General features: G+C 44.3%; 1 protein-coding gene across 1 annotated transcript in view; it reads left to right on the forward strand.

The window, feature by feature from the left end:
- LOC148442674 (uncharacterized) overlaps window positions 1–21,157 on the forward strand; it is a 216,109-nt gene that overhangs the window by 139,953 nt on the left and 54,999 nt on the right. Inside the window, 1 exon segment of the mRNA XM_088463620.1 lies at window positions 4,242–5,585. Within this exon segment, the coding sequence (XP_088319746.1) occupies window positions 4,242–5,585 (1,344 nt within the window).

Raw genomic sequence — 21,157 nt, forward strand, 5'->3', positions numbered from 1 at the left:
ATTTCCAGCTTCTCTTTCCGTACATCCCATGGATATTGCGCATCTTTCCTGTAAGCCTGGAGGCAGCAGTGTCTTGGTCACGTGCCTTCAGCTTTCATGGTCTAGTACAGGCCTGGCCAACCTGTGGCCCTCCAGCTGTTGTGTAACTACACATCCCAGCATGCCCTGCCACAGTTTTAGCATTTCCTTATAGCCAAACTACAGCAGGGCATGCTGGGACTTGTAGTTTCACAGCAGCTGCAGAGCCGCAGGTTGGCCAGGCGTGGTCTAGGTTATCAGAACACATTATGGCCCTCATTCAGAGTCGGGCGCTTGATGCAAGTGATCGCTCTGAGGGCGGCCGCTTGCATTTTTTAGTGCGGCCTCCTGGTCACTAGCTGAGCTGTGGGTTACCACCCACAGCTCTAGCGAGCGACCAGGTTAATGGTCGCAATGGTCAAGACCATCACGACTATTGGGGCATGCGACGAGATCCTAAGGTTGGGTCTCGGCATCTGGAAGCCCCAGGGAGCTTCCTGCTCTGATCGAGCAGGAAGCTCCCCACTGACATCACTGGTGATGTCAGTGGGGCCACCCACAAACGGTCAGGTGTTCCTTGAGGAACACATCCGTTTGCTCAGCCCCCCCCCCTCCCCGGCCCGCCTCCCAAACGGGGCGAGCTGTCACTCTCCATCGTTTGGTGCGAGACCCATAGCGACGGAGCGCCCGACGCTAGTCGGCTCCGACGTGCGCATGCCCAGTAGTAAAACATCAACCTGGTTGCAAGCGCTCAGCGCTTGCGACTGGGTCTGAATGAGACCCTATATCTAAAGTATATGAGATATACTCTCCAGTGATGGCTCAAAGCAATCTCCAGCGCAAGTAAATTATTAAAACAAACATGTCCGCACCTGTGTTACCCATATTGTCCATTTGGCCTAATGACGCCTTTGTCTTTTGGTCTTCATGCATATTGGAGTTTCCTGTTCATGCCTTCCGTACTAAGGTGACCAATCATGTAACACGTCATGTTTAAGTCACAATAATTTTGTATTCCTTCATAATGACTAAATATACTGTAATAAGTGTCAGGCTTATCACAGGAGGAATGTAATTAACCTGTTACTGTGAAATTGAAATTCTATTTAATTTTGGTTTCCTGATGTGATAACTGATGTAGAGTTTGGGCTGGACCCCCGCTGTGTTATATACATTTTCTGCATGTAAAGAACTGATGTAGCTCTGTAAGGTGTATACGCTCTGACTATCTGAGAGGAGAGAACCTGTGTAACACCTTGTATGCTTTGGAGTAACTGTCAAATCCTATGAGCAACAAATATCCAATTGCCTTAGACACCTGCATCTGCTCGTATCCTGTGACTACCAGAGAAGCACCAAACACTACTCCCAGCTGTTCTGGTTTGAGCCCAGTGTCTCCAAGCTCAGTCCCTCTGCCAGCTACCATGTGCCGACTGGTCCACAGTGAGAGATCAGTGGCAATTAGCCAGCACCACCCAGGAGGCATTGGGAGGAGTTAGTAACAGGCGGTTGCTGACAGTCCCTAGGATTGTTAAAGTAAGCCCAAAATAATTCTACAATCACCTGGAGGAACATCTGACACTTTGGGGCTTGTCACCTCCACTCACAATCTGTGTATCCAGCAAAGGCAGTGATCGCGGTGTTGACAAAATATGTGGGTCCCAGGGACCCTCCACTTTAAAAAAAAAATGGGGTCCTACCTGACCATTTCTGGGTCCCATCATAATTTATGCTTTAGAGCTCCCCATATGCCTCTCAGACCTCCCCTAACCCCTTACAAATGATGCCACACAGCCATGCCCGGCCTTTACACATTATGCCGCACATTAATGCCCGATTTTTAAACATTATGCCGCACATTAATGCCCCGTCTTTACACATTATGCCATGCAGTAATAGACCTTACATATTATGCCACACAGCCATGCCTGGCCTTTACACATTATGCCACACATTAATGCCCTTTAGTCCCACTATGCATTGCCCCAGTAGTAGTCCCCCCCATGCATTGCCACTAGTAATTGACTCCCTATGCATTGCCAGTAGTAGTAGACCCCCTATGCATTGCCCCCAGTAGACCCCCTATGCATTGCCCCAAGTAGGAATCCCCCTATGCATTACCCCTAGTAATAATCCCCCTATGCTTTATCCTTAGTAGTAATCCCCCTATGCATTGCCCCTAGTAGTAATCCCCCTACGCATTACCCCTAGTAGTCCCCCTATGCATTGCCCCCAGTAGTAATCCCCCTATGTATTGCCCCAGTAGTAATACCCCCATGCATTATCCCTAGTAGTCCACCTATGCATTGTCCCCAGTATTAATCCCCCTATGCATTGCCCCAGTAGTAATACCCTCATGCATTATCCCTAGTAGTCCCCTTATGCATTGCCCCCAGTAGCAATACCCTAATACATTACCCCTAGTAGTAATCCCCCTATGCTTTATCCCTAGTAGTAATCCCCGTATGCATTACCCCTAGTAGTCCCCCTATGCATTGCCCCTAGTAGTCCCCCTGTGCATTGCCCTCAGTAGTAATCCCCCCTATGCATTGCCCCCAGTATTGGCCTACCTATTTACCCTTTGGTGACCTGGGCCTAATGCCCAGGTCACTCACACCTTCAATTGGGCCTAATGACCCCTATGTAGCCCAGGCCTTGTGCCCACCTATATACCCACAGGCCTATTGCCTGAAATTATTCCACGGGCCTAGTGCCCGACAACCCTGGTGGTCTAGGGAAGGGGGTAAATAACGGTGGCCGAAGGCCGCCTACCCGTAAAGGTGGAAGAGGCTTCGGTCCTCAGCTTCAGTCTTCTGCCGTTGGCCCATCCTGGCCAGCGGCACCGCCTCTTCCTTTCTTCCTCCTTGATCACGCCGTCTTCTGGCCTCTTGCGTGGCCGCCGGAACTGTTGCCGCGCCGCTCTTCTCTTGTCTTCGGAAGGTCTTCACTCCTCCCCTCCACCACCGGACTGAACTTTCCCTCTCAGCGGCGTCTGATTCAAGACGCCGCGATTGGCTCGTCGCATCTGCCTCCGATTGGCTGCTGGACCGCGAGCCGTGTTTGGCTTGTGGCCAGTGCCAAACAACCGCCGCTTCTGGGCAGCGAGCTCAGCTTAGCTTGCGCCTGGAGCCAAGCTTCTCCCGCCGCCACTTTACCACTGACGTTGGTGGAAGGGACCAGGCGGCCCCTTCACCAGGTACCTGCCATTGTGGCTTACCCGGCGCTGGGAACAAACACACTATCCCAGCGCCCGGCACGGATGCTGTGCCGATGCTGGGATCAGATCAGACACTTGATCCTAGCATGGCTTTCCACAGCAGCAGCCAATAACAGACAGTATTGTGTCTTTCTCAGGGGGACGCGCTGCGCTGCAGCCGCCTGTCAGGGATTGGCCACAGCACGTCCCTGGGGACCCGGCTACTTTTAAAAAGTGAGTCCCCATTGCTCAGTAGCGGGTAAAATACGTTCTATAGCGCGTATTTGCGAACACTGAAAGGACAGTATAGGGATTTGTTCATATTTTGGTCAAAACATTTAAGCTTGTAATCCGGCATCAGGAGTTCCTAATATTCTGCTAGTTACTCTATGAATGATCCTTCATACACCACTATCTTGTAGTTACATCTTTCTTGTCTCTCAGCTACAGAAGCTAATTGTGAAACAAAAACCTATTGCCACTCGTCTGGTGCCATGTAACGTATGGGTAACATCCAGGACTGGCCTGTTTTCTTTTGTTTGAAAATTGTGCCTAAAGTCCTGAATGCTGTCAATCATGCCGATATGAGGCTGTTTTGTGTGTGGCTCACTAGCCTATGCTTGTTTAGGCGTTAGCCTCTGGATCTGGGAGGTGAGCACATGTTACCAGAAGTCTAATGGTGTTTGATGTATATACAATATAGATACTTGCAGGAACCTTGATACTGGGCTGTAAGCTTAAATGTTTTGCTGAAGTCCTTGTGCTTGGATTGCTAGATGTACCCAGGTTTGTAGTGGTGACTCCAATGCCGACAACAATTGTCTTTATGTTTTGTATTAGAATAAACATGTAACCCCTGTGATAGCTATAACATAGCATAATATGTGACCGCTATACATTGTACCATGACACAACGGAACTTCCCCATTTGTTACTAATTTGGGGACCTGTCACCGTAGTCTCTATTGGAAAACTATCCATGTTACAGAGAAACAATACTTTTTTCATATATTTAATTTATTCCCAGCAGATGGATGTAACAGAAGGAAGATCTCAGAGGGACATCTCATCTTATCTACAGATGGTGACATAGAAGGTCACAACAACACCCGAGATTCTCTAGGACAAAACCCTAACACCACAATTATACATCCAGCACCTCACAGTGCACATGTGTCATCTGATCCCTCTGATTATGGGGAATGTTATCCTGATACCTCAGATAGTGGTACACCTATTATAGCTCATGCAGTAGATAAAATGTGTTCCTGTTCCATAGATCCCCAACAGAACACAAAAGTCATTAATGACCAACCAACTAAGACCAGTGCAAAGCACCATACATGCTCTGAGTGTGAAAAATGTTTCATCTATAAATCAGCTCTTGTCACACATCAGAGAAGTCACACAGGTGAGAAACCGTTTCCGTGTTCTAAGTGTGGGAAATGTTTTACACACAAATCAGATCTTGTTACACATCAGAGATGTCACACAGGTGAGAAACCATTTCCATGCTCTGAGTGTGGGAAATGTTTTAAACATAAATCACATCTTGTTATACATCAGAGATGTCACACAGGTGAGAAACCATTTTCATGCCCCGAGTGTGGGAAATGTTTCGTCTATAAATCATCTGTTGTTATACATCTGAGACGTCACACAGGTGAGAAACCGTTTCCATGCTCTGATTGTGGGAAATGTTTCAGAGACAAAAGATATCTTGTTAGACATCAAATATGTCACACAGGTGAGAAACCATTTCCATGCTCTGAGTGTGGAAAATGTTTTACAAGAAAATCAAGTCTACTTAGACATCAGAGATGTAACACAAGTGAGAAACAATTTCTTTGCTCTGACTATGGGAAATGTTTTACACATAAATCAAATCTTGTAAGACATCAGAGAAATCACACAGGTGAGAAACCATTTCCATGCTCTGAGTGTGGGAAATGTTTTACCAGAAAATCAGTTCTTGTTATACATCAGAGAAATCACACAGGTGAGAGACCATTTCCATGCTCTGAGTGTGGGAAATGTTTTACCAGAAAATCAGTTCTTGTTATACATCAGAGAAGTCACACAGGTGAGAAACCATTTCCATGCTCTGAGTGTGGAATATGTTGTACAAGAAAATCAAGTCTACTTAGACATCAGAGACGACACATAAGTGAGAAACCATTTCCTTGCTCTGACTGTGGGAAATGTTTTACAAGATTTGATTTATATGTAAGACATCAGAGAAATCACACAGGTGAGAAACCATTTCCATGCTCTGAGTGTGGGAAATGTTTTACACAGAAATCAAATCTTGTTACACATCAAATAATACATAAAAAAAACGAGCTGATAGACATAAAACACAATACTTTAAGCAATTCAAATGCTTAAAATCTTTTGGCTAATTTATTGTGGTTTGAGGGTATGAAGTCGTGGATGCCGATGGTCTAAATGCTTGACAAAGCTGCTTATGCAGTGAAACGCGCGCGTCGGCGTTTCAGCGGGTCCACTATAATATATCCTCATTTGAGATTAATATATATTACTGCCTAAAGACATATTATATTGTGGTACTATGCACCAGTTGATCTAGCGGACGGCTAGAGAATGATGTAACTAAATGAAAACAATGTATAGCATATAACCCATGTATTATGACAAATCATTAAAAGCTGTGTTGGCTATTGAAGAATAAATCATCATATAGTTTATGCCCTAATAATGGGACTATGCACCAGTTGATCTAGCGGATGATTAGAGAATGATGTAACTAAATGAAAACAATGTATACTATATAATTCATCTATTATGACAAATCATTAAACGCTGTGTCAGCTATTGAGAGACAAATTATCACACAGTTTATGCCTTAATAATGAGAATTTTTATTAAGCGGATCTCACATTATATGGACAACTAGTTCTATATCCTATTGCATGAACCACTTGGACAATAACAAGTAAAGCGCTGATACTGGGCAACAGCGTCATTATCTGACTAGCTGTTGATTTATTGTTACAATTTGTTACAATCTGTTACGACCTGGTATTTTAATAAAACTGGCACATATTAGGTATCATTAGTGACACACAGTTGCGATTTATGATTAGCAGCCTTGAATTGATTATCACTAATAGAGAACAGTAAAATTGGATGTGCTGCTCTATAAATGCAATTGTCGCTCTAATATGTGGGGTATATTCTGAGTGTATGAAGTAGACAATACTAATATTCAGCTACTTAAATTAAAATAAGTATTGCCTTGTAGTTACATTTGGAGCAAATACATACTCTTAAATTAATTTAATCAATTATATTCTCTCCATCATAGAAGAATATTATGATTGTGGTCTGTGCGGACACAAATTATTAATAGATAAACCATTCCTATATTGATTGGAGGCAATTGGTGCTAGGAACCACATTTAAATATTTAATACTAAGACCATAGTGGATAACCCCAGCCAATTAGGCTTATGATAAGGTACCTATTGGATCCTCATATATTCCAGTTAAGGATATACTCTTAAGGCAGTATTTAGCATTAGCAGAAATCATATAGTGGACCTTGCTTTTTATTATTATTTTTTCATATCATTTATTTCTTTTCACTTATTGGTGGTTGTTTTTTTATCACTTTAACCTTATATTTCACTGCTCAAGTCCCTAATATGGGATAATTTTTAAATTAAATATAATAAAAGTTATATTTTAATATATCTACTCTTGTGCGCCCATGAGATAACAACCCTTGGTTCTCTCTCTTTTGTTTAATTTCATATTCAAACCTGACATTTGTTTATGTCCTGTCCTACAAATTTCACCTTTTAATCCAAAATCAACATTTGTTAAAAATTTTTTTTTTTTTTTTTTTATATCACTCCATGGTATCTTCTCTAAGGCTATTACATCCGTCACTCTCCCTGTATGTCACCCCTCTGTACACATTGCCTCCCCATTACTCTACTCCCCTCTTATATACACACATGAGCTTTTCCTATATCACTCCATGGTATCTTCTCTAAGGCTATTACATCCATCACTCTCCCTGTATGTCACCCCTCTGTACACATTGCCTCCCCATTACTCTACTCCCCTCTTATATACACACATGAGCTTTTCCTATATCACTCCATGGTATCTTCTCTAAGGCTATTACATCCGTCACTCTCCCTGTATGTCACCCCTCTGTACACATTGCCTCCCCATTACTCTACTCCCCTCTTATATACACACATGAGCTTTTCCTATATCACTCCATGGTATCTTCTCTAAGGCTATTACATCCGTCACTCTCCCTGTATGTCACCCCTCTGTACACATTGCCTCCCCATTACTCTACTCCCCTCTTATATACACACATGAGCTTTTCCTATATCACTCCATGGTATCTTCTCTAAGGCTATTACATCTGTCACTCTCCCTGTATGTCACCCCTCTGTACACATTGTCTCCTCATTACTCTACTCCCCTCTTATATACACACATGAGCTTTTCCTATATCACTCCATGGTATCTTCTCTAAGGCTATTACATCCGTCACTCTCCCTGTATCTCACCCCTCTGTACACATTGCCTCCTCATTACTCTACTCTCCTCTTATATACACACATGAGCTTTTTCCTATATCACCCCATGGTATCTTCTCTAAGGCTATTACATCCGTCACTCTCCCTGTATGTCACCCCTCTGTACACATTGCCTCCTCATTACTCTACTCCCCTCTTATATACACACATGAGCTTTTTCCTATATCACCCATGGTATCTTCTCTAAGGCTATTACATCCGTCACTCTCCCTGTATGTCACCCCTCTGTACACATTGCCTCCTCATTACCCTACTCCCCTCTTATATACACACATGAGCTTTTTCCTATATCACCCATGGTATCTTCTCTAAGGCTATTACATCCGTCACTCTCCCTGTATGTCACCCCTCTGTACACATTGCCTCCTCATTACTCTACTCTCCTCTTATATACACACATGAGCTTTTTCCTATATCACCCCATGGTATCTTCTCTAAGGCTATTACATCCGTCACTCTCCCTGTATGTCACCCCTCTGTACACATTGCCTCCTCATTACCCTACTCCCCTCATATACACACATGAGCTTTTTCCTATATCACCCATTGTATCTTCTCTAAGGCTATTACATCTGTCACTCTCCCTGTATGTCACCCCTCTGTACACATTGCCTCCTCATTACTCTACTCCCCTCTTATATACACACATGAGCTTTTTCCTATATCACTCCATGGTATCTTCTCTAAGGCTATTACATCCGTCACTCTCCCTGTATATCACCCCTCTGTACACATTGCCTCCTCATTACCCTACTCCCCTCTTATATACACACATGAGCTTTTTCCTATATCACCCATGGTATCTTCTCTAAGGCTATTACATCCGTCACTCTCCCTGTATATCACCCCTCTGTACACATTGCCACCTCATTACTCTACTCCCCTCTTATATACACACATGAGCTTTTTCCTATATCACTCCATGGTATCTTCTCTAAGGCTATTACATCCGTCACTCTCCCTGTATATCACCCCTCTGTACACATTGCCTCCTCATTACCCTACTCCCCTCTTATATACACACATGAGCTTTTTCCTATATCACCCATGGTATCTTCTCTAAGGCTATTACATCCGTCACTCTCCCTGTATATCACCCCTCTGTACACATTGCCACCTCATTACTCTACTCCCCTCTTATATACACACATGGGCTTTTTCCTATATCACTCCATGGTATCTTCTCTAAGGCTATTACATCCGTCACTCTCCCTGTATCTCACCCCTCTGTACACATTGCCTCCTCATTACTATACTCCCCTCTTATATACACACATGAGCTTTTTCCTATATCACTCCATGGTATCTTCTCTAAGGCTATTACATCCGTCACTCTCCCTGTATATCACCCCTCTGTACACATTGCCACCTCATTACTCTACTCCCCTCTTATATACACACATGAGCTTTTTCCTATATCACTCCATGGTATCTTCTCTAAGGCTATTACATCCGTCACTCTCCCTGTATCTCACCCCTCTGTACACATTGCCTCCTCATTACTATACTCCCCTATTATATACACACATGAGCTTTTTCCTATATCACTCCATGGTATCTTCTCTAAGGCTATTACATCTGTCACTCTCCCTGTATGTCACCCCTCTGTACACATTGTCTCCTCATTACTCTACTCCCCTCTTATATACACACATGAGCTTTTTCCTATATCACTCCATGGTATCTTCTCTAAGGCTATTACATCCGTCACTCTCCCTGTATATCACCCCTCTGTACACATTGCCACCTCATTACTCTACTCCCCTCTTATATACACACATGAGCTTTTTCCTATATCACTCCATGGTATCTTCTCTAAGGCTATTACATCCGTCACTCTCCCTGTATGTCACCCCTCTGTACACATTGCCACCTCATTACTGTACTCCCCTCTTATATACACACATGAGCTTTTTCCTATATCACTCCATGGTATCTTCTCTAAGGCTATTACATCCGTCACTCTCCCTGTATATCACCCCTCTGTACACATTGCCTCCTCATTACCCTACTCCCCTCTTATATACACACATGAGCTTTTTCCTATATCACCCATGGTATCTTCTCTAAGGCTATTACATCCGTCACTCTCCCTGTATATCACCCCTCTGTACACATTGCCACCTCATTACTCTACTCCCCTCTTATATACACACATGAGCTTTTTCCTATATCACCCATGGTATCTTCTCTAAGGCTATTACATCCATCACTGTCCCTGTATCTCACCCCTCTGTACACATTGCCTCCTCATTACCCTACTCCCCTCTTATATACACACATGAGCTTTTTCCTATATCACCCATGGTATCTTCTCTAAGGCTATTACATCCGTCACTCTCCCTGTATATCACCCCTCTGTACACATTGCCTCCTCATTACCCTACTCCCCTCTTATATACACACATGAGCTTTTTCCTATATCACCCATGGTATCTTCTCTAAGGCTATTACATCCGTCACTCTCCCTGTATCTCACCCCTCTGTACACATTGCCTCCTCATTACTCTACTCCCCTCTTATATACACACATGAGCTTTTTCCTATATCACTCCATTGTATCTTCTCTAAGGCTATTACATCTGTCACTCTCCCTGTATGTCACCCCTCTGTACACATTGTCTCCTCATTACTCTACTCCCCTCTTATATACACACATGAGCTTTTTCCTATATCACTCCATGGTATCTTCTCTAAGGCTATTACATCCGTCACTCTCCCTGTATATCACCCCTCTGTACACATTGCCACCTCATTACTCTACTCCCCTCTTATATACACACATGAGCTTTTTCCTATATCACCCATGGTATCTTCTCTAAGGCTATTACATCCGTCACTCTCCCTGTATATCACCCCTCTGTACACATTGCCTCCTCATTACCCTACTCCCCTCTTATATACACACATGAGCTTTTTCCTATATCACTCCATGGTATCTTCTCTAAGGCTATTACACCCATCACTCTCCCTGTATATCACCCCTCTGTACACATTGCCTCCTCATTACTCTACTCCCCTCTTATATACACACATGAGCTTTTCCTATATCACTCCATGGTATCTTCTCTAAGGCTATTACATCCGTCACTCTCCCTGTATGTCACCCCTCTGTACACATTGCCTCCTCATTACTCTACTCCCCTCTTATATACACACATGAGCTTTTTCCTATATCACTCCTTGGTATCTTCTCTAAGGCTATTACATCTGTCACTCTCCCTGTATCTCACCCCTCTGTACACATTGCCTCCTCATTACTCTACTCCCCTCTTATATACACACATGAGCTTTTCCTATATCACTCCATGGTATCTTCTCTAAGGCTATTACATCCGTCACTCTCCCTGTATGTCACCCCTCTGTACACATTGCCTCCTCATTACTCTACTCCCCTCTTATATACACACATGAGCTTTTTCCTATATCACTCCATGGTATCTTCTCTAAGGCTATTACATCCATCACTCTCCCTGTATGTCACCCCCTCTGTACACATTGCCTCCTCATTACTCTACTCCCCTCTTGTATACACACATGAGCTTTTTCCTATATCACCCATGGTATCTTCTCTAAGGCTATTACATCCATCACTCTCCCTGTATGTCACCCCTCTGTACACATTGTCTCCTCATTACTCTACTCCCCTCTTATATACACACATGAGCTTTTTCCTATATCACTCCATGGTATCTTCTCTAAGGCTATTACATCCGTCACTCTCCCTGTATATCACCCCTCTGTACACATTGCCACCTCATTACTCTACTCCCCTCTTATATACACACATGAGCTTTTTCCTATATCACTCCATGGTATCTTCTCTAAGGCTATTACATCCGTCACTCTCCCTGTATATCACCCCTCTGTACACATTGCCTCCTCATTACCCTACTCCCCTCTTATATACACACATGAGCTTTTTCCTATATCACTCCATGGTATCTTCTCTAAGGCTATTACATCCGTCACTCTCCCTGTATATCACCCCTCTGTACACATTGCCACCTCATTACTCTACTCCCCTCTTATATACACACATGAGCTTTTTCCTATATCACCCATGGTATCTTCTCTAAGGCTATTACATCCATCACTGTCCCTGTATCTCACCCCTCTGTACACATTGCCTCCTCATTACCCTACTCCCCTCTTATATACACACATGAGCTTTTTCCTATATCACCCATGGTATCTTCTCTAAGGCTATTACATCCATCACTGTCCCTGTATCTCACCCCTCTGTACACATTGCCTCCTCATTACCCTACTCCCCTCTTATATACACACATGAGCTTTTTCCTATATCACCCATGGTATCTTCTCTAAGGCTATTACATCCGTCACTCTCCCTGTATCTCACCCCTCTGTACACATTGCCTCCTCATTACTCTACTCCCCTCTTATATACACACATGAGCTTTTTCCTATATCACTCCATTGTATCTTCTCTAAGGCTATTACATCCGTCACTCTCCCTGTATGTCACCCCTCTGTACACATTGCCACCTCATTACTCTACTCCCCTCTTATATACACACATGAGCTTTTTCCTATATCACCCATGGTATCTTCTCTAAGGCTATTACATCCGTCACTCTCCCTGTATATCACCCCTCTGTACACATTGCCTCCTCATTACCCTACTCCCCTCTTATATACACACATGAGCTTTTTCCTATATCACTCCATGGTATCTTCTCTAAGGCTATTACACCCATCACTCTCCCTGTATATCACCCCTCTGTACACATTGCCTCCTCATTACTCTACTCCCCTCTTATATACACACATGAGCTTTTCCTATATCACTCCATGGTATCTTCTCTAAGGCTATTACATCCGTCACTCTCCCTGTATGTCACCCCTCTGTACACATTGCCTCCTCATTACTCTACTCCCCTCTTATATACACACATGAGCTTTTTCCTATATCACTCCTTGGTATCTTCTCTAAGGCTATTACATCTGTCACTCTCCCTGTATCTCACCCCTCTGTACACATTGCCTCCTCATTACTCTACTCCCCTCTTATATACACACATGAGCTTTTTCCTATATCACTCCATGGTATCTTCTCTAAGGCTATTACATCCGTCACTCTCCCTGTATATCACCCCTCTGTACACATTGCCACCTCATTACTCTACTCCCCTCTTATATACACACATGAGCTTTTTCCTATATCACCCATGGTATCTTCTCTAAGGCTATTACATCCGTCACTCTCCCTGTATATCACCCCTCTGTACACATTGCCTTCTCATTACTCTACTCCCCTCTTATATACACACATGAGCTTTTTCCTATATCACCCATGGTATCTTCTCTAAGGCTATTACATCCGTCACTCTCCCTGTATATCACCCCTCTGTACACATTGCCTCCTCATTACTCTACTCCCCTCTTATATACACACATGAGCTTTTTCCTATATCACTCCATGGTATCTTCTCTAAGGCTATTACACCCATCACTCTCCCTGTATATCACCCCTCTGTACACATTGCCTCCTCATTACTCTACTCCCCTCTTATATACACACATGAGCTTTTCCTATATCACTCCATGGTATCTTCTCTAAGGCTATTACATCCGTCACTCTCCCTGTATGTCACCCCTCTGTACACATTGCCTCCTCATTACTCTACTCCCCTCTTATATACACACATGAGCTTTTCCTATATCACTCCATGGTATCTTCTCTAAGGCTATTACATCCGTCACTCTCCCTGTATGTCACCCCTCTGTACACATTGCCTCCTCATTACTCTACTCCCCTCTTATATACACACATGAGCTTTTTCCTATATCACTCCTTGGTATCTTCTCTAAGGCTATTACATCTGTCACTCTCCCTGTATCTCACCCCTCTGTACACATTGCCTCCTCATTACTCTACTCCCCTCTTATATACACACATGAGCTTTTCCTATATCACTCCATGGTATCTTCTCTAAGGCTATTACATCCGTCACTCTCCCTGTATGTCACCCCTCTGTACACATTGCCTCCTCATTACTCTACTCCCCTCTTATATACACACATGAGCTTTTTCCTATATCACTCCATGGTATCTTCTCTAAGGCTATTACATCCATCACTCTCCCTGTATGTCACCCCTCTGTACACATTGCCTCCTCATTACTCTACTCCCCTCTTATATACACACATGAGCTTTTTCCTATATCACTCCATGGTATCTTCTCTAAGGCTATTACATCCGTCACTCTCCCTGTATATCACCCCTCTGTACACATTGCCACCTCATTACTCTACTCCCCTCTTATATACACACATGAGCTTTTTCCTATATCACCCATGGTATCTTCTCTAAGGCTATTACATCCGTCACTCTCCCTGTTTATCACCCCTCTGTACACATTGCCTCCTCATTACCCTACTCCCCTCTTATATACACACATGAGCTTTTTCCTATATCACTCCATGGTATCTTCTCTAAGGCTATTACACCCATCACTCTCCCTGTATATCACCCCTCTGTACACATTGCCTCCTCATTACTCTACTCCCCTCTTATATACACACATGAGCTTTTCCTATATCACTCCATGGTATCTTCTCTAAGGCTATTACATCCGTCACTCTCCCTGTATGTCACCCCTCTGTACACATTGCCTCCTCATTACTCTACTCCCCTCTTATATACACACATGAGCTTTTTCCTATATCACTCCTTGGTATCTTCTCTAAGGCTATTACATCTGTCACTCTCCCTGTATTTCACCCCTCTGTACACATTGCCTCCTCATTACTCTACTCCCCTCTTATATACACACATGAGCTTTTCCTATATCACTCCATGGTATCTTCTCTAAGGCTATTACATCCGTCACTCTCCCTGTATGTCACCCCTCTGTACACATTGCCTCCTCATTACTCTACTCCCCTCTTATATACACACATGAGCTTTTTCCTATATCACTCCATGGTATCTTCTCTAAGGCTATTACATCCATCACTCTCCCTGTATGTCACCCCTCTGTACACATTGCCTCCTCATTACTCTACTCCCCTCTTATATACACACATGAGCTTTTTCCTATATCACTCCATGGTATCTTCTCTAAGGCTATTACATCCGTCACTCTCCCTGTATATCACCCCTCTGTACACATTGCCACCTCATTACTCTACTCCCCTCTTATATACACACATGAGCTTTTTCCTATATCACCCATGGTATCTTCTCTAAGGCTATTACATCCGTCACTCTCCCTGTATATCACCCCTCTGTACACATTGCCTCCTCATTACCCTACTCCCCTCTTATATACACACATGAGCTTTTTCCTATATCACTCCATGGTATCTTCTCTAAGGCTATTACACCCATCACTCTCCCTGTATATCACCCCTCTGTACACATTGCCTCCTCATTACTCTACTCCCCTCTTATATACACACATGAGCTTTTCCTATATCACTCCATGGTATCTTCTCTAAGGCTATTACATCCGTCACTCTCCCTGTATGTCACCCCTCTGTACACATTGCCTCCTCATTACTCTACTCCCCTCTTATATACACACATGAGCTTTTTCCTATATCACTCCTTGGTATCTTCTCTAAGGCTATTACATCTGTCACTCTCCCTGTATCTCACCCCTCTGTACACATTGCCTCCTCATTACTCTACTCCCCTCTTATATACACACATGAGCTTTTCCTATATCACTCCATGGTATCTTCTCTAAGGCTATTACATCTGTCACTCTCCCTGTATGTCACCCCTCTGTACACATTGCCTCCTCATTACTCTACTCCCCTCTTATATACACACATGAGCTTTTCCTATATCACTCCATGGTATCTTCTCTAAGGCTATTACATCCGTCACTCTCCCTGTATGTCACCCCTCTGTACACATTGCCTCCTCATTACTCTACTCCCCTCTTATATACACACATGAACTTTTTCCTATATCACCCATGGTATCTTCTCTAAGGCTATTACATCCGTCACTCTCCCTGTATGTCACCCCTCTGTACACATTGCCTCCTCATTACTCTACTCCCCTCTTATATACACACATGAACTTTTTCCTATATCACCCATGGTATCTTCTCTAAGGCTATTACATCCGTCACTCTCCCTGTATATCACCCCTCTGTACACATTGCCTCCTCATTACTCTACTCCCCTCTTATATACACATATGAGCTATATACACTGACAAACATCCTTGACCTGTCACCATAAAAATCTTTCATACACGTCTTACAACTATAATTATCTCTCCTACTTCTATTAGCTGGTGACATATCTTCAAATCCAGGCCCCACTCATAACATAATATAAATTCAGCTAACCACAAACATCATGTTTCTCCCATCACCCTCCCAGTCACTATAATGTGCCTTATGGAATGCTGCTCTGTCTGCAACATATTTACATCCATCCATGACTTTTACCTCAAATAACCTCAACCTTCTGGCGATAACAGAAACATGGCTCACACAATCAGACACTCCCTCCCCTGCAGCATTGTCACCTACACGTCACACACACCTCCAGGGCTGGTAATAGTAAAGGAAATGGGGTTGGAATATTACTGTCCCAATCTATCACATCCACAGTTCTCCCACAGGTACCTTATTTTTATTTATTACCAGTTATTTATATAGCGCACACATATTCCGCAGCGCTTTACAGAGAATATTTGGCCATTCATATCAGTCCCTGCCCCAGTGGAGCTTACACTCTATGGGCCTAATTCAGACCCGCTCGCGAGCGTTGAGCGCTCGCAAGCGGGTTGATGTTGCCCTAGTGCGCATGCACGACGGAGGCGGCTCCGTCGTGCGCATGCGCGAGACCCGAATAACGACGGCCAAACCGTCGTTATGGGTCTCGCACCAAAGGGGGTGTGCTGTCGATGGTGAGTGACAGCACGCCCCCTTTGGTGGGTGTGCCGGGGTTGTGGCTGGCCAGACGGAGGCGTTCCCATGGGAGTGCTTTTGGCTCTGATAGAACCAAAAGCACTCCAGGGCTTGCGGCACATGAGACCCTACCGCAAGGGTCTCGTTGCAAGCCCAATGGTCGCGATGGTCTTGACCATCGCGACCATCATTTTGGCCGCTCGCTATAGCTGTGGGTGGTCACCGATATGCGAGCGGCCAAGAGGCCGCTCTTAATTTCAGAGGGACGGCCCTGATTCAGAGCGAGCGCTCTGTTAGAGCGTCCGGCTCTGAATCAGGGCCAACATTCGCTGTCACATGCACACGCACATATACACTAGGGTTAATTTTTGTTGGGAGCCAATGAACCTACCAGTATATTTTTGGTGTGGGAGGAAACCGGAGTACTCGGAGGAAACCCACGCAAGCACAGGGAGAATATACAAACTCCACACAGGTAGGGCTGTGATGGGAAACGAACCCATGACCTCAGTGCTGTGAGGCAGTAATGCTAACCCTTACACCGTCTGTGCTGCTACCTTCACTCACATTACATCATTTGTACATTCTGTCAGGACTGTCACCCCTTTCTCTCTGCGTGTTGCTGTCTGTCGCCCACCCCAACAATCTCTGAAACATATTTCTGCCTGGTTCCCTCACTTCCTATCCTCAGACATCTCCACCATCATCATGGGTGATATCAGTATCACTACTGACAGTCCCCAATCACCTCATGCCTCCAATCTACTCTCTGTAACCTCTCTCAGCATCTCCCAATCAGAGGCGTAACTAGGGCCTTCAGAGCCCAGGGCAAGTTTAAGATTGGCACTACCACCCTGTAGTAAAATACATAAAAAAAAATGAAAGTGGTCACATACCGGAAAGGACGTGCCAATATCACACGCCAGCCATTTCTGTCACTCTGAGAACATTCCATTCCATATACACCTTACCTATATGGTGGTTTCTCACAACCTGGAACCTCTAAAGAAATCTATCCTCCCTGAGACGATGGCGTCTTCTGTCAGTTATCACACGTTCGGATGATGCCTGTTTGTGTAGGAATATTAAGTTCATCATACAACAGTGGTTCAACCAGACTCATTCCCCCTGTGTAACTTCCCCTGAGGCTCTCAGCCACACAATCTCCCCCCACCTTCTCTCAGCACACAGACACACACACTGACACATATACACACTGACTCATACACACACTCACATATATACACACTGAGAGCCTACATAAACACATGCAGCCAGCCCCCCCTCCCTCCCTGGCACCACACATGAATATACTAACACCTGCGGTCAGCAGAGGTTCCCCCCATGCAGCAGCTTGGTCCTCTCCGCCCCCCTCTATACACACTTGCGGTGAGCGGTAGCCTCCCACCCCCTTACCACTGCAGCTTAGCTCCCCAATATATACCTGCAGTGACTTAAGCGTAGAGAGCCCCAGGGAAGGAAGAATCACTCTTCACCGGCGCAGGGGGCAACTCTCAGGTCAGGATAGAGAATGGGAAGAAGACTGTCTGGGCCAAGTAGCAAGCTTCCGCTGCAGCGCCCTCTACAGGCAACCCAGCAGGCATACTTGTCTTCTCATTAAAGTCAGGATGTAATGGTGGGGGCAGGTGGTGCGGGTACAATGCCCTGGCCGGTGGCACCCCCTCTCCTGGGCCTGCCCTGGTACCCAGTGCATGTGCCCTGCTTGATTTCCCCCCCCTTCAGTTACACCAATGCTCCCAATGGTCTCCTCTACTCATCAGGAGGGTCACTGCCTTGTTCTGCTAACACCAAGGAAGAACTAGATGAGGATGTCTGTCATTGGTGCACATGTATAATATATAACTTATTGTTAGCTGTAACATGGATAGATTATATACAGTCAGTGAGATAATAAAAGATAGACAATTAGAAATGTGACTATAGAATGAATCGTGTAATAAGGAAATTCTGAGCTGTACGTCCCTACCATTAATTGCTCATATTTATGTGTATATATACGTGTCTTTCTCACTTGTTGTATATAGTTATATATTGTGATAAAAAATTATTTATTCCAAATCCCTCAATATTGATCAGCGTTTTATTCTCTGTACTCTTATGTCTATTTATTTCACATTCATTGGTGATCCCAACACAGATGTTTCATAGAGAATCTTTATTTTTTTAATTGAGTCATTTTTATTGCACTTTTTTTTTAAAGTACAACAACATAATAAAATAAAGTGTACATGGCAGACAGGAAACATTAAATGCGGCATATGTAATTCCACATGGCAATGCTGACTGAGACTCCGGCTGTACAGCCACTTTCCTCCCAGGTGATCTGTAATCCAGCAGAGAAGATACAATGTATCACACGGGGGTAATCCATCAGGCAGCATAGGTAACAGGGCCATAGGAGACACAGAGCGTTCTAGCTGACTGAGACTCCGGCTGTACAGTCACTTTCCTCCCTCCCGGGTGACCTGTAATCCAGCAGAGAAGATACAATGTATTACACGGGGGTAACCAATCAGGCAGCAAAGGTAACAGGGCCATAGGAGACACAGAGCGTTCTAGCTGACTGAGACTCCGGCTGTACAGTCACTTTCCTCCCTCCCGGGTGACCTGTAATCCAGCAGAGAAGATACAATGTATCACATGGGGGTAATCCATCAGGCAGCATAGGTAACAGGGCCATAGGAGACACAGAGCATCCTAGCTGACTGATACTCCGGCTGTACAGTCACTTCCCTCCCTCCCGGGTGATCTGTAATCCAGCAGAGAAAATAAAATGTATCACATGGGGGTAATCCATCAGGCAGCTAACCAGATACAGGGATGAATAGAAGCAGGAGGATTTATCTCACTAGCAGGCTGATGGGTATCGGGCTTCCCCACACCCTCCCCTAATGTGGGCAAGTCACAGCACAGTGTGTAAGTCTGCCTGCAGCTCCACAAGCTCATCCAGCACACGGTATGTAGTCACTCACCGCCTACAATGCCACAAGCTCATCCAGCACACGGTATGTACAGTCACTCACCGCCTGTAATGCCACAAGCTCATCCAGCACATGGTATGTACACTCACCGCCTGCAATGCCACAAGCTCATCCAGCACACGGTATGTAGAGTCACTCACAAGCCAGATCTTGTGCACAGATAGTAGCTGGTGGGTTGGGTGAGGGAGGGGTAAGAAGTTATATGTACTAAATAGTCACTTGGGTTAGAGGCTTGAGCAGAGATGAGAGATTGGGAATATGTTTGCCTGACAGTGTCTGAGCATTAGGATAAGAGTGATAGATAATCTTACATGTGAGGAAGTCACTTGGAGTACGAGATTTACGCCAAGATGGCGCGCTAGTGTACAGCGGCGTTAGACACGAACACTTGTGGACACATAATTACCAGCAGCGTATTTTCCATTGTGCTGCTGGTTGGTGCATTTTGCTGGAGCCGGGATGTGATTGTGTCTGTCAAAAGACACCACCGACTTCAGTACTATGGAAATGTTTTACTTGTTTGTTATAATATAATAATATAGTGGAGTGTTAATAATTCACATTTCATTGACACTTCAGTGTTGTTGTTTTGTTAATGACATTAAAGTGTATTGTATTATACTGATGATCTACTTTACGTCTGAGTTTTTGTAGGTGTGTTGTGCATTTAGATTGCTACAGTGGCATCTAAGTCTACATGGAGTCAGATCAGTAGCTGGATCCACCTCACTGAGAGCTATTTATATAGTCTGGTACAGGTGATACTGCAGTCTCAGGAGAAGTGAATGTAGACATTGGTGAGAATAGATGTCACAGAGAAGTGGATAGTTGTCACTGAGAGCTATGTCTAGAGTCTGGTACAAGTGACACCGCAGTCTCAGGGGAAGTGAATGTAGACATTGGTGAGAATAGATGTCACAGAGAAGTGGATAGTTGTCACAGAGCTATATCTAGAGTCTGGTACAGGTGATACCGCAGTCTCAGGGGAAGTGAATGTAGACATTGGTGGGAATAGCTATCACAGAGAAGTGGATAGTTGTCACTGAGAGCTATTTATATAGTCTGGTACAAGTGACACCGCAGTCTCAGGGGAAGTGAATGTAGACATTGGTGAGAATAGATGTCACAGAGAAGTGGATAGTTGTCACAGAGCTATATCTAGAGTCTGGTACAGGTGATACCGCAGTCTCAGGGGAAGTGAATGTAGACATTGGTGAGAATAGATGTCACAGAGAAGTGGATAGTTGTCACTGAGAGCTATTTATATAGTCTGGTACAAGTGACACCGCAGTCTCATGGGAAGTGAATGTAGACATTGGTGGGAATAGCTGTCACAGAGAAGTGGATAGATGTCACAGAGCTATATCTAGAGTCTGGTACAGGTGATACCGCAGTCTCAGGAGAAGTGAATGTAGACATTGGTGGGAATAGCTGTCACAGAGAAGTGGATAGTTG

The sequence above is a fragment of the Taudactylus pleione genome, unplaced genomic scaffold, assembly GCF_031769625.1.
Source record: "Taudactylus pleione unplaced genomic scaffold, aTauple2 ptg001421l, whole genome shotgun sequence".
NCBI classification, from domain to species: Eukaryota; Metazoa; Chordata; class Amphibia; order Anura; family Myobatrachidae; genus Taudactylus; species Taudactylus pleione.